This window comes from Helicoverpa armigera, chromosome 2, assembly GCF_030705265.1.
Source record: "Helicoverpa armigera isolate CAAS_96S chromosome 2, ASM3070526v1, whole genome shotgun sequence".
In the NCBI taxonomy this organism is placed as follows: domain Eukaryota; kingdom Metazoa; phylum Arthropoda; class Insecta; order Lepidoptera; family Noctuidae; genus Helicoverpa; species Helicoverpa armigera.
The window spans coordinates 13,631,785-13,654,463 of NC_087121.1; the positions used below are offsets into that span (position 1 = coordinate 13,631,785).

At 36.1% G+C, this 22,679-nt stretch overlaps 1 protein-coding gene across 2 annotated transcripts in view; it reads right to left on the reverse strand.

The window, feature by feature from the left end:
- The window catches only part of LOC135118470 (WASH complex subunit 1-like), a 41,474-nt gene that overhangs the window by 12,494 nt on the left and 6,301 nt on the right, over positions 1-22,679 (reverse strand). For both annotated transcript variants that reach the window (XM_064040611.1, XM_064040608.1), the window contains exon 5: positions 4,103-4,238. In XM_064040611.1, the coding sequence (XP_063896681.1) occupies positions 4,103-4,238 (136 nt within the window). The remainder of the gene's footprint in view (positions 1-4,102; positions 4,239-22,679) is intronic.

A 22,679-nucleotide genomic window follows, 5' to 3' on the forward strand; every position in this document is an offset into this window, starting at 1 on the left:
CACCAAGAGTCGTGACATGAGATGACACTGTATGGCAAATATTTTGAAACGTATTTTACGCCATACCTGGCCGCGTCATCGACAATGATTACTTAATGTTACTAACAAATTTTGGCACTCTCGTAGTGTGAGGCGTTGGCAAATAGCAGTGACCATCATATTATTTTAATGTTTCGTGGAAGTGCTATCTAAAGGATGTAATTTATTACACACAGTTTACGAGTCCAAATTTAAAATTTTACAATATGAGATTATTTTCTTGTATTCTCGTTTTTGGTGCGCCTACACACGAGTCGTATAATCGAAACTTAATTCTATTGCAAAAAACATAAATTGTAAAACCCAACACACCTAACTCAATAATCTAATTCACAGAATAATGGAGCCAACAAAAAACCTTTGAATTCATAGAAGGTTTAGTTGTTCCGCATTCTGGCTAAGTACAGTAGGTTCAGAGATTGAAGGCCCAATTTGAATATACGGACAAATCACATGGACGCCAGAGATGCATACATGCATACGGTCGCTGGAAGCATACACAATGTTAGCTGGAAACGCACAACAAAGTGGAATGATGAGAAGCGCGGATTCCGTTAAACTGTAAGACGATCGATACCACACGACGCGCGCTAAATAAATGTTTGGGAAGACATTTTATTGCTGTGTTTGTATCCTCACGGGTCGTTGGTACTGCGGAGCCAGCAGAACTTCAAAAGGGACATCAAGGCGATTCACACCAATACGAGCGCTACTGAGTGCGGACTACGACTGCCGTCTAGTAAAATTACTTGTATGACGATCTTTAGGATAGGTTATTAACCTTACCGGTTTTTTGTTAAGTACAGCAGAATTTTATTAAAATTAGGGAAATCAGTGAATATATTTAATTAATTCTAAACCTACTGCGAATCGCTACATTATTACAATAATAACAGTGTCTACAACACTATTATTAATTCCATAGTACTACTGAAGTTCAGGTGTCAAAACGAACTAGCAAATAAATACAGAATAACAACGCTCGCGGGCGTCTATTAACCTGTCACTGTTACAAGTATCGCAATCTCCGCAGACGATAAATGACACCTATTTACACGTAAGTGCAATTGAAACGACCACTGTCCAGGCGCCTCACGTTGTTATCACTTTACTCCGAAAGGAAAAAACAATTGATACATACTCAACTAACAGCTAAGCACTTTAGGACCGATAAAACGCATCTACATTCTTAGTAACAGAGAAATAAATAAATGCCGATATAAAATTAAAGCCTGTTTGGAAAGTCCCCTTATAAGAGCTGAATAAAAAATGCATATCACGATCTAAAATAACAGAATGAATCAAGTGACGTGAGTTTGACTCATCGCTATCGGAAAACAAAAAGGTTTTTATGAATCGAACTTTATCTTGTACAATCTTCGACAAAATACAGATAAGATTGTCGCTACAGCCCACGCTTGAACAGTGCTCTCGTCTGTACCCGATAATAACTGCATTTACGATGCTCTTATGCAAGCGCACGCCTTTAAAATAACAATGTGCATTTAGTATGCATGACTTTTAGAAATATTTCTTTAACACAGTTATGGGCTTTTGTTCGTTATTGTACCTGTGGGTTGTAGTTACAACAGCTTTGCTACCAGTTATGCTGGTTACTGTTTATTTGTAAGTCAGACTCTTGGGGACCGTATTTTATAGCGAATTAACTATTTATTAAGTCCCTACAAGTGCTTAAAGCAAATGTAGACCAGCTGAAAGACACACACTTGTCAGTGAGAATTTCCGAGTGGACTTCGTCTAAACATATATTAAACAGTAGCAGTCCCTCGAGAGGGCACATCTGTGTAACTGTATGTGCTCTAGTGAATTCAAGTCACATTTCTCATTTACTCCTGTTTATGTAAACTGTGAGTGGCATTCGCTCGTGATAAATGCAACAAGCTACGCAAATACTCTGGTGTCCAGTACGTGTAGCTGTACAGATTTCAAGTAAAATCGTAACGCGTCAATGTTGCCATCATAAATCGCCAGTGTTTACATTCGCAAAAAACAGTCTGTTCATTCACAATGCTGTGTGTTTACACATAGGCCGGCTATTTGCATTTGATTTGAGCAAGTCAGCGGAATCATATCAAGGTTCCGGAACAAAAATGCGCAAAATGTAGCGACGTCAATAAGGAAAAACTGTAGTAGACAAGAATGCATTAAGCACGTGGAGACGCTCACAATGGGTGCTGATACCATTATCGTAACGTTATCATGCACTATAATGGGCTTTCTTAGAAGCGAAATAGCCTGGCGTACAATTATCGCTGCTTCTGTGAACCGTCAGTCTGTGCTCGTAATTATGTGGGTGTACCCACTACCAAGGTTTCGTTGTTAAACTTACAAAAATTGAAACTATTATAGATAGTTTAGATAAGAAAACAATAGATTACGGGGAAATATGTGTGTAACGCGAGTCACGGACGCCAGCCGAGATACTTAGACGTTAGAGAATAAGTAACATTACTGTATTATTACGTAATATTCTAGGTACATTACATACATATGTGAGGCTGTGTTAGACACGATTTAGTTAAAACCCAAACGAAACGAAAATCCCTGAAGGACGAAAACAACATGTGTATGCTATACTTCTCTTGAAACATTGTCTAGAAGTTGAATTAATGTGAAAATCGAGAGTACACATTGGTCGAATTGGTCGTAAAAACCCATGTGTAATCTAAGTTCAGATTGCCGACGGAGCTAGCTGCCAAGTCTATCTGCCAGACATAATAACTAATGTAGTCTGCAAGACAGCTGAATGGAAAGATAACGTGTTGATTTATCTTTAACAATAACAAACATGTTTATTTATAAAAAAATCTATTGATGATCTATCAATGTTATGCGAATTAATTAGCATCCATATAAATTCGTTAGACGTTATTACAAGTATTAAAATATTTTAGCATACAAGACAGAAGAATATCAAAGTTATTCCTATAATCCCCTCCCATCAAATTAATTCTTAGAATTCTTTTATTCGATGGTAAAAGTAACTTTCAACGGCTGTGCGAAGTACTGTCAAGAGCAAAAGTTTATTTGGTAACGAATTAAACTTGCTTCTGAGGCGGTGGCGATTTTAACAACCTCACAAATAATTGGTTAATTTTGAGAAAATCATGACCAGATTACTTTACAGTAATTAAGAAGTTTTGAATAGGTTATATTTGGAATGATAACCAATTAAATCTTTTTCGATATCATCGAACATAAATATACAAAAATAGAAAAGTCCCAAAGATTACGAACATGTATTTTAGTAACGTATCACGAAAGAATTTTCATGCTGATTGTACGCTGCTAATGGGGCGCGTCGTAAAATGTTAATTGCTCATCAATGGCTTATTACTATTTCTCCGAACTGCAAGATTTACGCCTTAATACCTCTTTTTTACACGTGGACTATTTACTTGGTAACTACACATATGCAAACATTCTGAGATTACAGGGAATGCAAACATTTGTAAATATTTAATTCTGCAAATTCATATTTTATTCTTTAAGCGTTGTTTGAAGTTCTTTTGATATATTTTCTCGAATTATTTCTATGCATTATAAATTCTAGTAATACTATAGCAATAAGTGAGTGCTTATCTCAAAGGTCTCGGCGTCTATTTTCATATTCCCCTGCACCAGGGGTCGGTCATTCCGAAGATAAACTTGTTATTGTATAATAAACTGAATTCATGGAATTCGGCTTTTCAATAACTTGTTCTGTTTACGATTTTGAACCGGCGAGATAATTTGACCTTATGAATGGCACTAGTTCGCGTCACTATGAATGCGTAACTTTGCGACTTTCGTAAATTGAATAAGATACCTACAATTCTTGGAATGTTTCATCAGTATTTGAAAGATTGGATCGAACTTTTGACACTTTGAACCTTATCTTCGTTAAAATTCGTGTGATAAATTGAATTTAACACCAATTAATTAGCTTGGAGATAAATAATTAAAGTTTTAATGGAAGCTGAGCTTTAGTTTAATTAAATTCCAATCTCCCGCATTGTGTCCTCCTGTCCCCCTATAGTCGCGAAGATAATGTGTATCTTACCTTAGCTGGTGTGGACTCTGCAGCAGAGCGAAGCTTGGCGCGACCAGCCCCGCCCGCTTGGCGAATGGCTTCCATCAGGTTTGAGTGAGCATCGCCGCCTGAGGGGGGCAAGGGTGATGGTGCAGCCTTCTCCACTCTGGGGACAAAAGAAACGATACATTGAATAAGGCATTACTCATTTTCAAAATAAAAAACCTCGATTGGTTAATATGAATTGAATTATTTGTAAGTAACAATCAACATATTGTAAAAGGGGAAAGACCTGGTTATTACGCGAATCTATAATATACTTGTGGTAAGAAAAACCTATATCGATTCTCATATTCTATTTACTTGAATAGATTACATTACTTATCTGTAAAGAAATGACAAGCCATAAAAATTTTCTACATTTTTAATTAATAGCTTGTACTGACAGTGACACTGATGACAGACCGTGAGAAACCACATCAATACCAATTAAAAGATTACAACCTGCCCATTACTAAGGATTCTCTTCGCGAAATCCTCGCGATTCGCATTAATAATTAAATTAAACATCTATTAATTTGTTTACTGGATCCTTGTATGATTCTCAGTATAGTATTATTAATGATACCTACACCTACATAGATAGAATCACGATATGAATTTAAGTTAGTTACACACCTGCGTTTATACACCGTGACTTGATGATTCTTCCTCTTATCTCGGAACAAAATCGCGTCCGGTATTAAATTAAAGGCAGATGTGTCCTAAGCATTACAAGTAACATTTCGAGGGCAGTAAAACCCTCGCAACTTAGAACTCAGTACTTAGAAGGAGAGTAATAAAATGTAGCCATTATGTAAATGAGATGACAAATACAAAGGGCACCTTCACCAGACTAAGTTCAGACGTTCAAAGTACTTATTCTAATGTATTGAATAAACAAATTAAATTCAAATCGACTCGATGAGATGATTGATAATAAAAAGATAACCCCCACGTCTTGCGAATCTCAATAGAATTTTCATGATAGAATTAGTTTGGAGTGTCAAGAAAAAAAGGCTAACACTCAAAGATTTTAGTCTATTAAAGTTAATCTTAGCAAAAGTGATGAAGAAAAGCCCTACATTTAACACGCTGTGTATCATAGAATACTTTAACACGTCTTATATTCCGTGTCAAGAGTGTACCCTCGTCATAACAACTTGACATGACTAAAAGCTAGCTCAAAGCAAATCCTTCGTAAGGCGCAAACGTCACGCACACACGCAAAAACACGTGTAACATCTATAACAGAGAAACATAAACAACAAATACAATGCTGTATGTATGTGTGAGTTACTGTTAGTACTACTGATCCACGTGTGTATAAGTTTATACTGCATTATATTAATTCTGACCTTTGGGGCGAGTATTGATTCGGTCAGGCTCGTCTACGGTCTAGACTAGTTCCAAACGTTATTACGTCACCGTAATTAAATATGTTCCACAACTATAAGGTTGATTAAGAGTGAGAGACAGAAGTTTGGCGAGAAGAATTCTGTAGAGAATATAAAACAAAATTGAATTTGTAAATGAAATTACGAGATACGTTCTTGTCGGGTGACATTAGTTTCTCATTTCTAAACGTAACTCATTTTATATAATAAAGGGTGACAAAAGAAAATATTCTTTTAGGCCGCATGACCCGAAAACTTACATAAACGCAGAGACCCTTGGGGAAGCGAATCTGAACCAACAATTTCAGGAGAACACCACATTGCGTCATCGTTGTTTTGTTGTTGCTTAGATAAGCCAGGCTTGAAATCTTATTCAGAACGAAGTTTCCCTCATACATTTTTACTATAAGTCCTAAGAAACACAAAATATCCTAACCCAATTAAACGTTTTATTTTACTAGTACACATACAACTTTTACCTGGAGGCTTTACGGAAATAAGCATATCATTTAAGCCTGATTGGTCCGTTAGATGTTATTAGACGGCCCTATTTTCGTATCAATACGGAAAATATTGCTTACTTAACGCTGAATATGCTGAAAAGGACAGGGTGATTAAATGGAACCAAAGCATCTTCATAATTGCTTTTATAAATACAAAAGCTTTTATAGGAAAATACCTAATGACGAGATGGAAAAATTATAAAGCGGCAATTTAACGTCTCGAAATAACTTCATGACGATCGATAAGTTGTTAAGGTAGGGGTGATCGATATAAGTGTTTAGTTATTCAGTGATGCAACTGATATTTGTAGTACGAACTAGTTTGAAGCTCCGATGAAACTTATGAAGACTCCTGCTTTGCAGTTCATAATTTTCATCAATTTGTAGCTTATACTGGATCTGCAGCAGTCAGGGATTCACAAGCAGCAAAGGAAGTTTTATTATACTTTGAGAGAAGGGAGTTTATACGTAGTGCAAAAGCACAATTATCTACAAATAGAGTAGATAAATTAAACTTCACATTAAATGAAAATGTAATCAATTTACTATCGTCAAACCAAATCACCCATCAAGACGAGCCTCTAGGCAAAGACAATAGCGGCTATTACTAGGCAAGATTTGTTAGTCCGGTACGTTGGCTCTTGTCGCAAATCGGACCACTCCCACCGATAAGAATCTATTAATCGGCAGTATTATTGTCACGACTGATTGCGTCGATAGCCTGAGGTTTTGACCTGCAGCGGACGTAACTAATTCAACTGTTTACAGTATGATTTGAAAATGACCACGTTACTTATACTCCTGTCGGTATCAATGTACTGTTGATGTGCGTTGAAGGCTGGCCCCGGTTCGGTGACACACGGGTAATTTGGTTGTGGTCGGGAAGCGTAATGGACGCGCCTAACCTATTTTGGAACAGGGAGACCGTTCACTGAAACTCTCCTAGTCAAAGACCTTTATTAGCTTTGACGTCTCTATTGTTCCATCTGGCAACTATGTACGTCGTTCTATTGAGTTTGAAGGAGCTATATATAGATTCTTAACTAAATACATGACAAGAAAATTCATTATTTAAACATTCCTAAGGCAAAGCATAAAACAAAGTTATGTGTCGACTAAGCCAGAGCATTGTGCTTACTTGGCGACAAAAAACTTGCTCAAGACGAAGAAAACATTAATTGGAATTTAATTCAGCATTTGTATAAATAATGCATATTGACAAGCATCACAATGTGAGTACGGGATGATTAAAACTGAATGCGTATCCGGCGTTAGAAAAACTGAACACTCGTTAAGAATTACAAAGATGACAAAAACTGTAGGATTCAAAACCGTCACCGCGTCAAAAAATAGTCTGTAAACATAATTATCACACCTTCTGCAATAAAAGTAGTTAACAAGGTATGAATTCCTTACTTAAAGCTAATATTCACAGCATAGCACTAAGCACTTAAAGCTACAACAAAAACAACCGAGCTTAGCTCCCACTGGTTGTAACACAAAGAGCCATGTACGCAATTTATTATCCCCATTTACAGTTGAAGAAAAATATGATTCTCCTCCGTAATTGCCCGCCATTCCGAGACAGTACATAACATTGCAACATCGGAATGGGAACGTTAAAAAGCTTCACACTCAACCCTACTACCCTAGCTTTTATATTTCTTTCCATATTCATATTTACTGAGTCTAAGTTAAACAAATATGAACCTTGTTACATTGTGTTAAAGGAGAAATTTGTGTGAATGGTAAGGCAGGATTCAGTCAGTGGCGCGGTCAAAACGAAACCAAACAAGACATTCCAGTCCGGCTATCATTCCAAGTAACCTGATGAGATCAAATTCGCAAAAGCTGCAATAAAGATATTTAAATGAATTATTATTCCTATTTAAATAGTGGTTATTATAGTTTTTGTTAATATCATTATAACAACTTAATTGCTTAATTATTTTGATATTGCTTAGCCAGCTAACGTATTCTATTTAAAGAGGAATACCAATAATCCTCCATTCTGTCCTTATTTACCGAAGTCTTGATAACTGGCAATTATACTGATGGAACAGAAAAATTAATGACCGATAACTATTCAATTGTTTACCTATAGCCACTTGACAATGTGACCCCTTACCAAAATAGGTAATGCAAGTTGTCAGTATTTAGATATGGATACTGAAAACACATGATATTATGAACAAATATTTTACTATGTAGATATGTATTTGTTTTATCTAAACTAGGTAACTATATTTTAATTAAACATTTGAATAATTACAAGCTCTATTTGAACAGTTTCTCCATTTCTAGAAGTCTAAATTAAACACTTCGCTAAAATTCGCTTTGGACCGACCTGTATGAACAGACCGTTACAGAAATAGAATTTCGTGGTATATAATGTACATATACTGATGTATAAAGTTCTGTGTATTTAGAACTAAGAGAGATGGCTCTGAGCACCCGCATAATTGTGTTCGCAAGGTCTTTTCAGCTGAACAATTACTCTACATTGTATTGTATTATAAGATTTTTTTTTTGTATCTATTGTTGTATTTCCAAGCCTTTTATGGATCGATAAACAGAATTATAATGCGAATGCTATAGAAAGTGAAAGACTTGAATCGAAATAATTAAAGGGCTTAAGTGTATACGATTAGAAAATCAATATTCCTATGCAAAAGACGGTGCGCCATAATGAACAGCAATCTCGTAAATACCCGAACACGGTACATGATTGCAACCTGTCAAACTCAATACAACGCGTAATACACTTTGCATGAATTTGATCCAACATTATCCAAGCCCTATCTAAAATTAATAATCATAATTTCAACTCAAGGCTCTCAAGTGAAAGGTTTTGTTTTGACAGCCAATATTATGGAAACAGGTTATAATACACTAAAATATTGACAACAAGATTGGGTGTAATGGATAAATCAGTACAATTTGCGTTCTAAAACGTACTGGCAGGTTACGCTTGCGTAAGACCTACTTGAGCGGATTACACGCGATGCTCTATTCTTCTAATTACATGTTATCGCGAGCACGCAACGTCATATCAATGGATGCTAGCTAATGAATAATATGCTCGGAAATTCTATTAATAAGTACGGGAATGATGCGGCTATTTACGTCATTTATTTATTTCGTGAAAACAGGGAATGGCCTACCGCGGTCATTTCTAGAAGGACGAAACCGCAAATGTTAATAATTTTACCGTCCTTAATGTAAAGGACTGAGTGCCATTAACCTAAATGATCATAGCAACGAGTACAACGTGATTATAGTTATTGACAAGCTGGTCCTTTTATCCTACTAAGCAAATGTCTAATTTACCGAAAAGAAGAGTGTATGGACAAGATACTTACTTCTCCAAACCGACAGAAGTAAAATTATTATCTTTTTATTCCATTACTTTCATCTTCTAGCTAAATCTAGATACTCTTTATCGGAGTCACATAGGCACACAACACAGATACATGGCTATTTCAGGACAAAGTTATGAAACTAGGGTTTATTGACACATCTCCGGGTGACGTAATCCAATATGGAAATAACAAAATATTGATCATGTAAACTTATATAAAGTACCTGTATTACGTGGGTGACCACCGACCAAATAACTATAAGGAGAACCTATTAAGTTATTATCTACATAATGACCTACTTCTAAGAACCAGTGCTGCAGCGTATCTTTACGTGCAGATCTACCGGCCGTGACATTGAGGTACTTCAAAGTCAGGTAAGAGCATTTTCAGGATGGTTTCCGTCAAAAGGTTTATCGACCTGACGAGATAATACATCTTCTAGTAGCCACATGACGTAATCAGGGAATCCCACTCCTTATTATGGAACTTCAGTCACGTGGCTCGTTTAAGGCTTATAGTTTGGCGATCTTCCAGTATCAGTTTATAGTCGGCGCTGATGGTAATAGGTTCGCAAAATCTTTTACTCTATGAATATCAACAGCTAGGGCCGCACGTTCCGCGAAGTATCTACGTTACCTCATACAGTCCAGCCGTGATGCTATTTCTGTATAAAAAGGTATTTTGAAAAATTATGTTGATTGTAAGTCAGAGTGTTATTTCGAACTCCATAAAACAAGTCTATAAAACCCGCCTAACAAATCTGTTATCGTGTCTCAAATCAAGTGTTTCGCCGTAACGAGCCGGACAGAACATTTTTTACAGAACAATACATAATTTGCATGCATGCGATAATTTAATTTGCGCGTGCGCGTGTTTATTTGTCGCCGATAATGATTTAGGGTTCGTGGCTGAAGCCTTATAAGTGAACTTTATGGAATAGGATCGCATGATTAAACAATGGTGTTTGTAAATGGTGTTGATGAGTCTACATATTAATATCCATTGATGCTACAACACAATACGGGTTGTCTTTAGTCAGACCGTTATTTAATAGGCACGGCCTACGTGCGAATACGTCATCCGTTAGTTAAAACCATATTCAGCTTAAATGACGTAAATAAACCCTGTTGACGGGAAATTAATTGCACTAAATACCCTTGACACTTGGAACCATACCACAATAAGGAATACCGATTACGATGAAAGTGCGCGTCACTATTTTCGAATGCAAGGGACGGCCGTGTACCGATCAATATGCCATCGATGATCGAACCATCATCGGACACTTTGTTAACCTATCGACGAAGAAGTGACACGAGCCGCTTTAGTACATGTGTCCTGATGCATACATACATGTAAACATACTAGAGTAGTTCCCATCTACGGCTTCAGTGAAGAGATTAAAAAAATGCTTACAAAATTAATTATTCGGGTGTATGGATAAATTTATATCCGGTACTCTACGTATTAAGTTTCATGAAAATCCGCTCAAACAAAAACCCTCACTCTGCATTTACAATGTTAGTACGATTTTCCTACCGGTTTCACTAGTTTCCTAGAAAAATATATATTTTGTTTTCCTATCTACATAAATGAGTATTTGGTTAAGCAGAAAATCAGTGTGCCAAACTTCAATGAAAACTATATAGCGTGCATAATTTGAGTTCGAAACATTCGCTCCAACAAACTTCATAAACATTTAGTTATACTTTGATATTATACTGGTAATAATTATTCTACGTATAACAAAAATATGAAGAAATTAATATTTTATGTTTACCTACATGTAAATTGACTTCACGAATTTGATATTACAGTGTATTCAGCCTTTGTGGTTTTTGTACTCGTTCGGTTTTCAGAATCGGAAACCGATTTTAAATTCATAATAAATGATTCCTTTTTCAGTTGTGTGCTGGCCGCTCGTATTAATGTTACAACGTGTGTTAAAAAATATGGTTGAAAGGTACTATTATTTTAATTAAAGCGGGTAAAATTTTAAACAAAGATCTGAATATTGGATATTTTAAAAGCAAAAGAACACTTCATTTTAATTTTAAGTACAACACACATCATAGACAATTCTCTGTGAGAGTAAATACTTATTTGTTATTGCACGCACATACGAGACGAGACATTCGTAGTACACTTTCCACCTGCGATAGAAAGCGACCAATTGAAGTTCTCAAGTTCATAAGAAATCTATAAATAGACTGCGGTCCTCCGTACACTGTCGGTCCAGCAACATATTAGTTGCTACTGTGTTCATACATATACAGTAGATGTATGTTTTTTCTAATTATGCAGAGTTAATTAAGAATTGTAAAAAAGTTTTTTTAAACATACAATGAAGTTAAAATTAATTAGCAGAGACTGGCAAAGTTAGACTTGAATTTCAAACATAATTATAGTCGTTTATCTCGAAAGAAAATGTAGTTAGTAGCCGAACGAAGAATAGAATAGACGCACAATGCAGTACCTGCAAATTTCAAGCTAACTTAATATATTTGATGTGCAACAACAATGTGTACGCTTTCTGCCTCACGTATTTTAATAAAACAATTACATAAAACCCTTGGTAAATAACGTCCTATATTTCAGAACAAACCGTTCCATATATTGACTCGGCATGGTGACATAACCCCATCCATTAGCCTAATAAGGTGCTACCCCGTCCCGGAGTACATACGAGTCAAAACGCATCACACATACGTTTATGTAAATACATAATATAACATTAACCATTCAGTTATGGGCACGCCCAAGTAGGGGGAAAGTCATTAGCATACGGGAAACAATGCAGTCCGACAAGGACGTTTGCATAAACAATTTCGATGCAGACGATGATTTATCTTTCGCGAACTTAACTACCAATATGGAGAGGATTTTTTGAATGTCAGACTACTCGGAAAATACATTAACGATCTTCTGATAAGTAGTAAATGCGTATTCTTGGTAAGAATATAAACATTCAAATTAACACTTTTTGTATAGGCACTGGGAATAAAACTCAGTACCCCATATAGACTGGGATCTTTAATTGTTCTTAACCTTGTCGGCCGGCCAATTGACACACTGGTCAAGGTTGAAAGCTTTTCCACGGATGAGCCTTTGTTTTATTACCTTCCACCTTGTCGATCTCTTTGATTTGTGGAGAATTTCTCACACCTTAAACTGAACGACTCGGAAAGTATAACTAGTTCTACCCAACTTCTGAATTTCGTTGAAGCTAACAAAAGCGGCTTATGAAAATAAAGCCTAAGAAATAAGTGCGTAGGAGGCCAATTTGGCACCCCTTGATCAACTTTTCAATCATCTGGAGCTTTTCAGAGTTCCAAGCAATTATTTTTGGGTGAGGTTTAATGACCAGGCTACAAAATTCAATTATTTTGTAGTAAACATTTTTATAATTTCGTTGTAATCCCCTTATTTTTCATTGGGCAATGTAGACACAGACTTAAGGCAGAAGCTTCGCGATCGACCGCTATAAGTACTAGATATTGTTACAGTTAATTGGAAACATGGGTTTATAATGTGGGGCAGAGTTTTTTTAGGTGCCCCTAGTAACGTTTCTAACCAAAACGATCCTGAATGATAAGGAAAAATAAATAAATAAAACTGCAACTTTACTTCTGACGGTAGATAAGCAGGCTGCTGTAAGAGTCTTAGAAATCACTCAGTATTAGGTACTTATTTAGGCCTTTGTCGTAAGCCCATTAAAATACAGATACCCTAGATAAAAAGTAAGGCAATAAAGTAATGCCTTTTCGTTAGAATTTTATTATTGCAAGATAAGAATTAAAAGGTCTTAAGTAATAATTTCTCGGAAAACTATCGATATAATCGAAACATTATGTTGTTTAAATAGTTAATCGACAAGATTAGTGAAGGAATCGACGCTTGACTACGCGCTAGATAGATAAATATCATAAATATAGATAACAAATCAAATACACATTAGAAATTAGTTATTTATCATTTTGAAGCTGTGAACTACGAAATGCTTTTATAATGTTTACTCAACAGTCGAAAAAAGTTCATCGAGGAAAAACTGATGTATTATGAAAAGATTTTTATTCTTGCCAGAATGTAAGCATGTAGGTGGTTAAACCAAACAGATATAAACCGTCTGACATAATTTTTCTTTCGTTTTCCTTGTCAGACTATTGATAACTGGCAGAGAAATGCGATAACCTATTGTGTCATTATAATATTCATTGTATTCGCTTTTGTATCTGAAAATTTCGATCTTTACAAATTATTTCTGGCACGCTCTTCAGCCTACATACTACGCATAATCTATGGAGTTCCTTATCGATTACATTCTTCTAAAATTTTTGTAGAGGATTTGTTTCAAAATTTCTCTTTTAATATTCGCAGAATGTTAAAAAGTCCTCTAGTAAAAGATTGTATCCTTCACCTGGTTCGCAATTTTCGTTCTATTTTAAAACTGTGCAAAGTCCACGTCGTTTGAAGCTCTATAACTGCTCACTTCGCGAGAAGGAAGCCGCCTGTTACTGGCAGTCAATGTAACAACGTTATATTTTATACAATCATTGGACTCTTTCGCTGCTGCTTCAATTGTTAAATCCGCTCTATTGGCTGATCGCTGTATGGAAAACGTTTCGGCGAATCATACGTTCTTTTGTGGTTTAATATATTTACACGGAAATTCGATTCTGCACTGTAAGGAGCGATGTTGTTTAAAAGCTGAGGGAGTGGGAATTGCAATACCGAAATTTTAACTTCAGCCTCGGATTTCGTCGAAAATCAGTCTGTCTCGTAGGGTCGCAGCATTATGCGGAGCGAGGGCCGTTTAACATGTATTTTACGATCGCATTTTCTCTATAAATTGTGCCGATACTGCACCGAGTAGATACATTTTGCTTTTCTTCATATCTCACGAAAAAAATGTCCAACATAATCGATTCGCAATGCGTCCCCGATTAATAGGCAGGCCTAAATCCTCAAGCACGACGCCAAAGCTAATCCGAAACCTTTAAGTACCAACGGTTTATTTTTTGTAAATTCCACTTACCAACACTGCAAAACAATAACCGTTAAATCAAACTTAATTACCATTCTTCTGATTGTTCTAGTGCACCTTCGACAATTACCGAGAAATGTGCAATATAGATTGCTGAAGGATTTATAATTAGCTGTTACGATTACTGGTACTGGTAAAATGGGAGTTGTTTTGTTTGGTAAATACACTGGTGTAAGGTTTTCTGTATGAAAACCGAATCCGAAAACAATTGCGGCCGCTGCAATTTGCATCCACCCTCACGGGAATACTACCTCACGGTATTGTTTTCTCTCGCAAAATTGTTTGTACGCCGATATTATTATGCTCGCTCCGATTTAATTAGTGCCCATGAATATAGCGTTTTTAACGTGAATATATCGGCTTATAATTTTACTCTAGACTAAAATAGAAACATCCATTAATAGAAGCCAGAAGTCGGATGGTAATCAATAATAATCAATCATTGTGACGGACATCTGAAAGTTAAAGATATTTTAACTATAGACGTTTTAATAGGACTAATGACTAGGTAGCTGTCAATAAGCTGCCACTTGTACTGCATTACTGCAATACTTATTACTGAAGGCTGCAACTCGCCGCATTAGGCTCTGCGCCGCGGTACGATTAAACGCAAGATTTATTACCGCTAAAAATACTACCATGTTGACCATAGGCCATACAAGCGCCGCATTAGCGACTTTTATCAGGCGACAGAAATGTTTTTCATGCATTTTATCGCGACTGAAAATAACTTTAATGCGCTACTTGCCTTGCTTGCGTTCTCGAAACGGCGGCTAATTAAATGGCACGAAGTGTAAATGAGTTCAATAGAACACTATGACCTTCCTTCTAGACCTCAATTCACATAAAATTAACGAAACAATTTTTAAAACAATAACAGCTATTGTTTTGTAGCAATAAAATTCAGTTCACGCAAACTGTTACAAGAATTATCAATCAGCTCAATAATAAATGTTGAGGAATCGTATGAATACTACGTATTGTAACACCTATTTAGCTGAATGTGTATAACAATAGTAAAGCCATAGGTACTTCATGTAAGCGGAATGGGAACAGGACTCGTTACAGTTAAAGCATCGTGTTGCAACTTTCTATGAATGTGATCATTTTGCTAATTCCTCAGCACTATTCTTTGGAATTGGTACTAGATTGATAGCTGAATAGGCTTCGGTTACGGCAAAAACTAACAATCTATTTATTTTCCCTTATAAGAAAACTGATCACAAGTCAGTAACAAGTCTAATTGGGTTGATTCCAGTCAAAGTCACGTTCAATTTCATTGCGGTACGTATTTCACATAGTAGGTACTTGGGGAGCGGTTAATTGGATATCGTATCTGTCGGACATCGGAACTCATCCATTGATATCTCAAGAGCTGTCAGCGCTGGTTTGCGAACATTGTCTCCAAGCTTGATCGATTTATCCTGGCTTTGTAGGCCTCTTGTATAATTGAAACAGATTACCGACAGAGCTATTTTGAAGACTTGTAAGACCAGAAACCGCGACTTTTTAGGTATTATAGCTTACCATTAAAAGTTTTTTAGAAGTCAGACATTGGTTAAAGCTGAATTTGTTAACATCTTGCTTCTCCTAATCGAGCGACATTTTGAAGAGGTAGTTTGTTAGCTATCAAGGTGAGGGATAACCGCAGAAACATAAGAAAGTAAACATTAATATTATTTGTACAATACATCGTTCTGTGGAACATACGCGGCTTGTTTTCAAAACGACTGTTTCTACTTAAGAACACGGTACTGGGAAAGCCGTGCGGTTTGTAAATAGTCCCCTTATTCTCGAATATTCGAAAGTCTAGTGCTTCAATACTTCTGCAGTAATTGGCGATCGACACATCGCTATTCGCGTTTGTGTAATCTAATTTAAAGTAAATATTTATTCTTTTTTGCATCAGCAGCTGCAAGTAGAAGTTTAGCACAAATATAAGATTCTATTTGTTTGCCTCTTCGAAAAAGAAAGTAATTATAGAAAAAACTGAAATATTTAACATTTCATTCATTTCAAAAATATTTGTTTACAGTTAACGGGCTTGATGTCTTTAGTTTTTAGTTTCTTACAGATACATTTCTTCTCGATATTATATGTATGTATGCATTACGGTATATTATCTTAGACTATTACATAATAGTATTATTTCATATCTTTAAAAAATATACCTACTAATTGTGTGATATCATTAAGTGCAATGACATAATAATTTACGAGAAACAAATACTGATAAGAAATAAGATTAAACGTACTTGAAAAAAAATGTTGTATTTATCTCTTCGATAGTACGTATACCATAAGCAAATATATCGCTGAAACAAGATATATTTCTACAAACAACGACATTTATAAATGTATGTAAAACAAGAAAAAAAGACATTTCAAAATTGTTTCGTATGTGCCCAGTCGTAACTATGATCTATGTATAGAACGTGACTATTTTCTATTTTGAATAGCTAGTTCTATAGATCCACTTCCTTATCTATAAATCAGTCTATTTGATAGGAAATTCTAAAACATCATACACTTACTTACTAAATGAATTGTTTTTCTCACACTTGAATAAAGTTGTAGAACAATCATGACTCGCGGGTGAAATGACTTAAAATTACATATATTAAATCAGGCTTATCTATACATATAATAAAATGATAGAAAAGTCAAAACTGTACATTGAATATTTTTTAAAAAGAATACTTGGGGGGTGATCTATTATCGATTCTGAACCCAAATATATAGTTTTTAGAATTTTTGTCTGTTTGTCTGTATGTCTGTTTGTCTGTATGTTTGGTCTCACTGAACTCCAAAAGTACTGCATAGATTTAAATCAAATTTTGCATGAATATTATCTGAGAGCCGGTTCAACATATAGGATATATATTATCACGCTATCACCTACGGGGGATGAGCAATGAACGATAATTTCTGTTAACGTTTCTGCAACAGCGGGTGCAATAATGACACATATTTGAATGTTGAACTTTGTAAGTTTATCGACCTATTATCAATCTTTACATAGAAAATAACGCTTTTATGAGTAACTTGAGCAAAAAACTGAATTTAAAGAAATGATATCCTAAAATTATAGATGAAGAAAATCATGCAGAAACAGATGTGCCATAAAACTGGTAGTAGGTAAAATATCAATGAAAACAGACTTCACTTTGTCATGGTATGCTCTTACTTTTAAGAAAAAATTATATGACAACGTGTGTATTTCGCTACTATAAAAACACTACAAGAAATATCAGCGCATCATCAGGGACATTTTTATAATTCTTTCACCATTAGAAAGCTACATTATCTGCGAGGTGCAGGCAGTAGTTCCCATGGGAAGCGGCACCCACGTCCCGAAGAAATTATGAACTTCCCCACATTCTTAAAAAGTCTACATATGTTGTTCTGAAATAATATAAGCTATACCTCTCATAAACATGAATATCCATTCATTTCATTCAATAACAAACATGCATCACACTGAAAGTGCATTGCGAGTCTAAGATTTTATTATTATAAAAAAACATTGTAATTAATATTCAAACATCCTTAAAAAAAAGTTTCTGGTTTTAATATATTACATTATTTTGAATTCACTTACATATAAATAGAAGGTCCTTATTAATATACTTTTTGAGTAATGAAAAATGTAGGCAAAATACGACCGAAAACATTGTGTCACTTCTAAAATTAACATCAATGGGAATAACTACCTGTCACAATACGTCAACAAGATGTCAACAGAAGACAAGAGTTCGTTCGTTCTGAAAACGTACAAATTACGCGTCGCAGGCCAGAGACATACTTGCTTTCAACTTCTGATCACAAATCATCGAGCTAAGAATTATATCACAAATACACGGTTTACAATTACGAACAGTCACAGTCAGACCCACGGACAGAGTCTAAAAAAACACCTTTTATATAGCTACGTTTATATCATTTATATTATTCAGTTACAAAGACAGAATTACTAGCAAACGTGTTTTCGCTAAATGTTCTATTAGTTTTTGCAAACATACATTCCCAACTCTGATCTCATGGAGGTGGCGCCCGGGTGTCACCACTGTGCGGACTGTGCGACCTATCGCACCCGGCCCCGGTTTAAACCATGATCTGGAGCGAGAAGAAATGGGATGACAAAGAATGAGGCGGCGGAGCGACTGAAAATTCCCAACTCTCATCCCAGCCACTGCGGTAAGACACCACGAAAGCCGGATGTCGAGAGATGACTCCCGGCCACCGTAGGCGTCAGCGATTAGTTTTGAGTGGGTCATCGACGTTCTGGCTTCTGGGAGACCCGTTATTTCACGCGCCCCTCAAGGAGATTCAGCAAACCCTGTGAGGCCCACTAGGCCAAAGCCTGACACTCCCTCAGGCTGCTCAAACTGATGGCTGAGAATTACGTAACTTTCCAGGATGCCATGCAACGTGTTGCAAATGCCCAGGCCTTTGGGAGGTTGGTAATCTTTTTCTCCACCTTAACTTGAGTTTTGTGGTACATGAACAAATTAGAATAGTAATGAATTAGGTCATCTTCATCACGTATTTGCCAACTCTTAATGTTCATCATGCACACCCGCTTCTCTAACTTTATTGAAGGATCACTAAAATTGTTTCAGTTAGTTTAACTACGCTACTATAGCCCGTTGTCAAACCTTTTAATATCAATTCTGTAGAAGTGTGAATATCGAATGTGTAATGTATCGAATTTCCGTTTGTGCATTGCACAAAAACCAACGTTATGATTTTCGAGAAGTCAAAAGAGTCGGCCGGCTAAGAATTATATTCATCGTTGGTTAATTGAATACATTTTCAGAAACCACAATAACAGTAGGAAACAAAGCGAATGATCGCTTCATAGAGCTCTGATTTTCTCGAGGCGATCAAGTCAGTTCTGGTCTGTTCGCTCATCAGATCTTTGAAAGCGGTTCGATGATAATATACTGTTGTCCTGTTTACCTACGTGTGACACATAATATGGCATTTAAACGTCCTCGGCAAGAGAGCGAACGTTTGTGCTATTTATAAAGACGAAATTTTACCGTTGTGCAGTAGTGACGCACAGTATACACAGCACTTATGTTTCTTCTGATCTGCTGGCTCCACCAAGAAATGACAAATTGCGAGCGTACATTTTGAAAATCTTGGAAGAACTGCAGGCTTCAAGTGCCAACACACGAATTGGACTTACTCTCTCGGACGTATACTTTACCTGATCGTGAACTAATGCAAACATTTCGGTGGATTTCCAACATAACATAGTGACTGAGTGCACAGAAAATCCCCGAAATACAAGTAGTGAAACTATGCGCTTGCCTGATGACTCAGTCATCATCTACCCAGCTATTCCTCAATTGTGTGGGTCTTGGCTTCCAGTCAAACCGAATCTTTTTGAGTACCAATGTTTACTTGGAGTGCCTATCTGATCTCTTCAACCCAATGAACTAGACACCGCGTTATCCATGGTAAGTAAAACTGTTTGACAGACTTTCTGGCTCCTGATTTGTCGCAGCTGCTGCAGAAAATGTACAAATGACAACTTTGTCAGACCTTTGTTTTATGTGAGAATTACGTAATACGGTTGACTAGATCCAGAGATTTCCTCAACGTCACAAACTTAACTTCTTTTGTTTAGATAATTAGTCACACATCGTCGACACCACATTGATTGATCAACCCGTGCTGCTGCTAAGTGGTAATCCTAATTATATTGTTATGTAAAAGAATACACCTACGCTACGGCATAAGTAGTATTTTGACAATTCCAAATTGCCCACGCAGACGAAGTCGCGGGCAACAGCTAGTTTAAAATAGGTTTCCAGGAAACTCCTTGTATATTCAGATGAATGAACGTATCAATAATTAATATTCAACCTTTGTCTATCCATATGACTACTAGGATTGTAATTATTACATTACTAGCACAAAAAACAATAAACAATATTAAACGATGTACCATTGCCAGTGTACGATGTTTTTTGAGGACTAAACGAACTAGTTTAAGTTACTTAGCGAGTACTCCTCGCCTGAGAATAAGGCTAAGAAGTAGGACGCAGTATCAATATTAATTAGCGCCACACGATGCCACCTAAAGAGTCCCTAATCGTAGTCTGCACGGCCTCCTTAATCAACGCACACCCATATATGCAACACCTAGCCAGCCTGATTAGCAGCACTTTTTCTTTCACTCCCAATGGAAATTATTTTTTTAAATCAAGACTAATTAACAAGATTCATGGACAACAATCTTAAATTAAAATCTTTAATTAAATACATAGCAGTAACGTTCAACATCAATTCAGACCATTCTTATTCTGTTACCACACGCATACTTTTGAAAAAGTGGTCTTTGGTCATAAACGAGAGTACTTCGAAGCATTCATTAAACTAAATCATCAGTATTTTTTGTTTCATGTGTTAATTAATCAAGGTTCTTTCTAATACCACTTCATCTCATTGGTGATCGCATCAATTAATGTGGACCGCTTTAAGTAGCTCACTGTCAACTAGAGCCATACTCTTGTTTGTACATTCAAGCTACAGGACACGTCTTTTCTGTCAATAAGTACCTAATTACCGATGATGGAGTTTTTTGCTCCATTATCTGGTCCAGTTTGGGTAAACATTAAATAATGCACGCGGTCCTACACTCTACTTGTCATGTACGCGCATACACCGCGTATAAAACAAACATTTATTTTATGAAGCTCTTTAAAACGCAGTAGAGCTTGTTTATACAACTTTAGAGCTATTTAATATTCCATTGATGGAGTAAACAGGGGTCAAGTGACCCATAACTCTAATCCGGAGGTGGAAAACACGGCGATTTACATTTTTCTACGAAATTGTATCTATTATAACGCCTTTCTTTTGTAGCGAAGGTGCTTACGATTCATGTAATTCAATGCATCTACTGGGAACCGTGGCTTGGCGGCAAACCCTGAAGCGTCGGCAAGCTTGGCGCTCTTACCACGAACTGTGAGAATCAGCCCCGATTGCCACTAAATTAGTATTTTATTTGAATATTCCCACATTACTATCGTGAGAAGCTTACTTCAAGCACCATAACCTGGTAGCTACTAGAAAATTTGCAGTCGATGCCTAAACTGGCATCAGACCACAGGCATGAATATGTTAATACTAAGCAGATAGCTTATCTGAACATCACGAATAATTAAGAAGCAACTCGTTTCTCTTATCTTTCAAGGGAAAATGACCAGGTAATGTGCATTAAATGCGTATTTTTATTCGCATGTTACGTACCAAGTATTGAATATACAACAAAGTGGTACTGGTCGGTCCGTTCCTAAAGCTGTCTTCTCAAAGGTTTACACGAACATAAATGAATTAATTGAGCAATTGATAGTAATCTTATGGAACTTCTATCATAAATAGCTTAGTTAATTAGTAGCATATGATGCATTCACCAAACGACTTTTTTGAGTCGCGTCTATTATGGACGTTTAATTACACAAAATCCCATAGTCAATCAGTGGATACATCGAGTGTTTTAGCATTAATGTTTAATGCATACAGCGGGTTTGACGGGCACCTTGCCACTGGAATGAGTTTCATATTTAATATTAACTTTACAACTATTTATCTAGGGTTGAAAAAAATCTGTCCGCAGCGCATATGGCTCGGGGCGAGACACAAAAAAATCAGGTAACGATATATGATAAGACTAATGGGTCTTGATGGGTAAAAAATAAACACGTGTTGGATCTAAGGAATTCGGTAAACTGTTTTTGTTGTATCATCTATTTCGCGAATGTTCTAGGAATGGCATTAACAATGACTGAGTGGAAAACAGAACACGTTTCCGATGATAATTACGTAACTTAAACAATAGGAAGAAAATTAATGATGGCGAAGAAAAGGGTATTATTATCGATGAATACATGCGCGGTTTTATGCAATGAAGACGTTTACGACGTGATAATAGCATTCAATCGAATTTGGTTTGCTCAAAATGGTTAGACAATTAATTAGTCAAAACGCTGATAAAAAATAGACCTGGAAAATAATAACTGAATGTTCATTGTTCGTATATTAATATATATTTTATCCCCGTTATATTGGTTTAACCTTATTCTGTCCATATCGGATAGAAAAATGTAAAATAATATTATAAAGCTTCAGGTTTCATGAAATTGAAAATATTTATTTAAAAATAGAGGCTCGAGCGGTCTTTAAAAAAATACGGCTGGATTACTGTGAAAATATGGGTTGATGATTTATACAATATTCGGATTAATG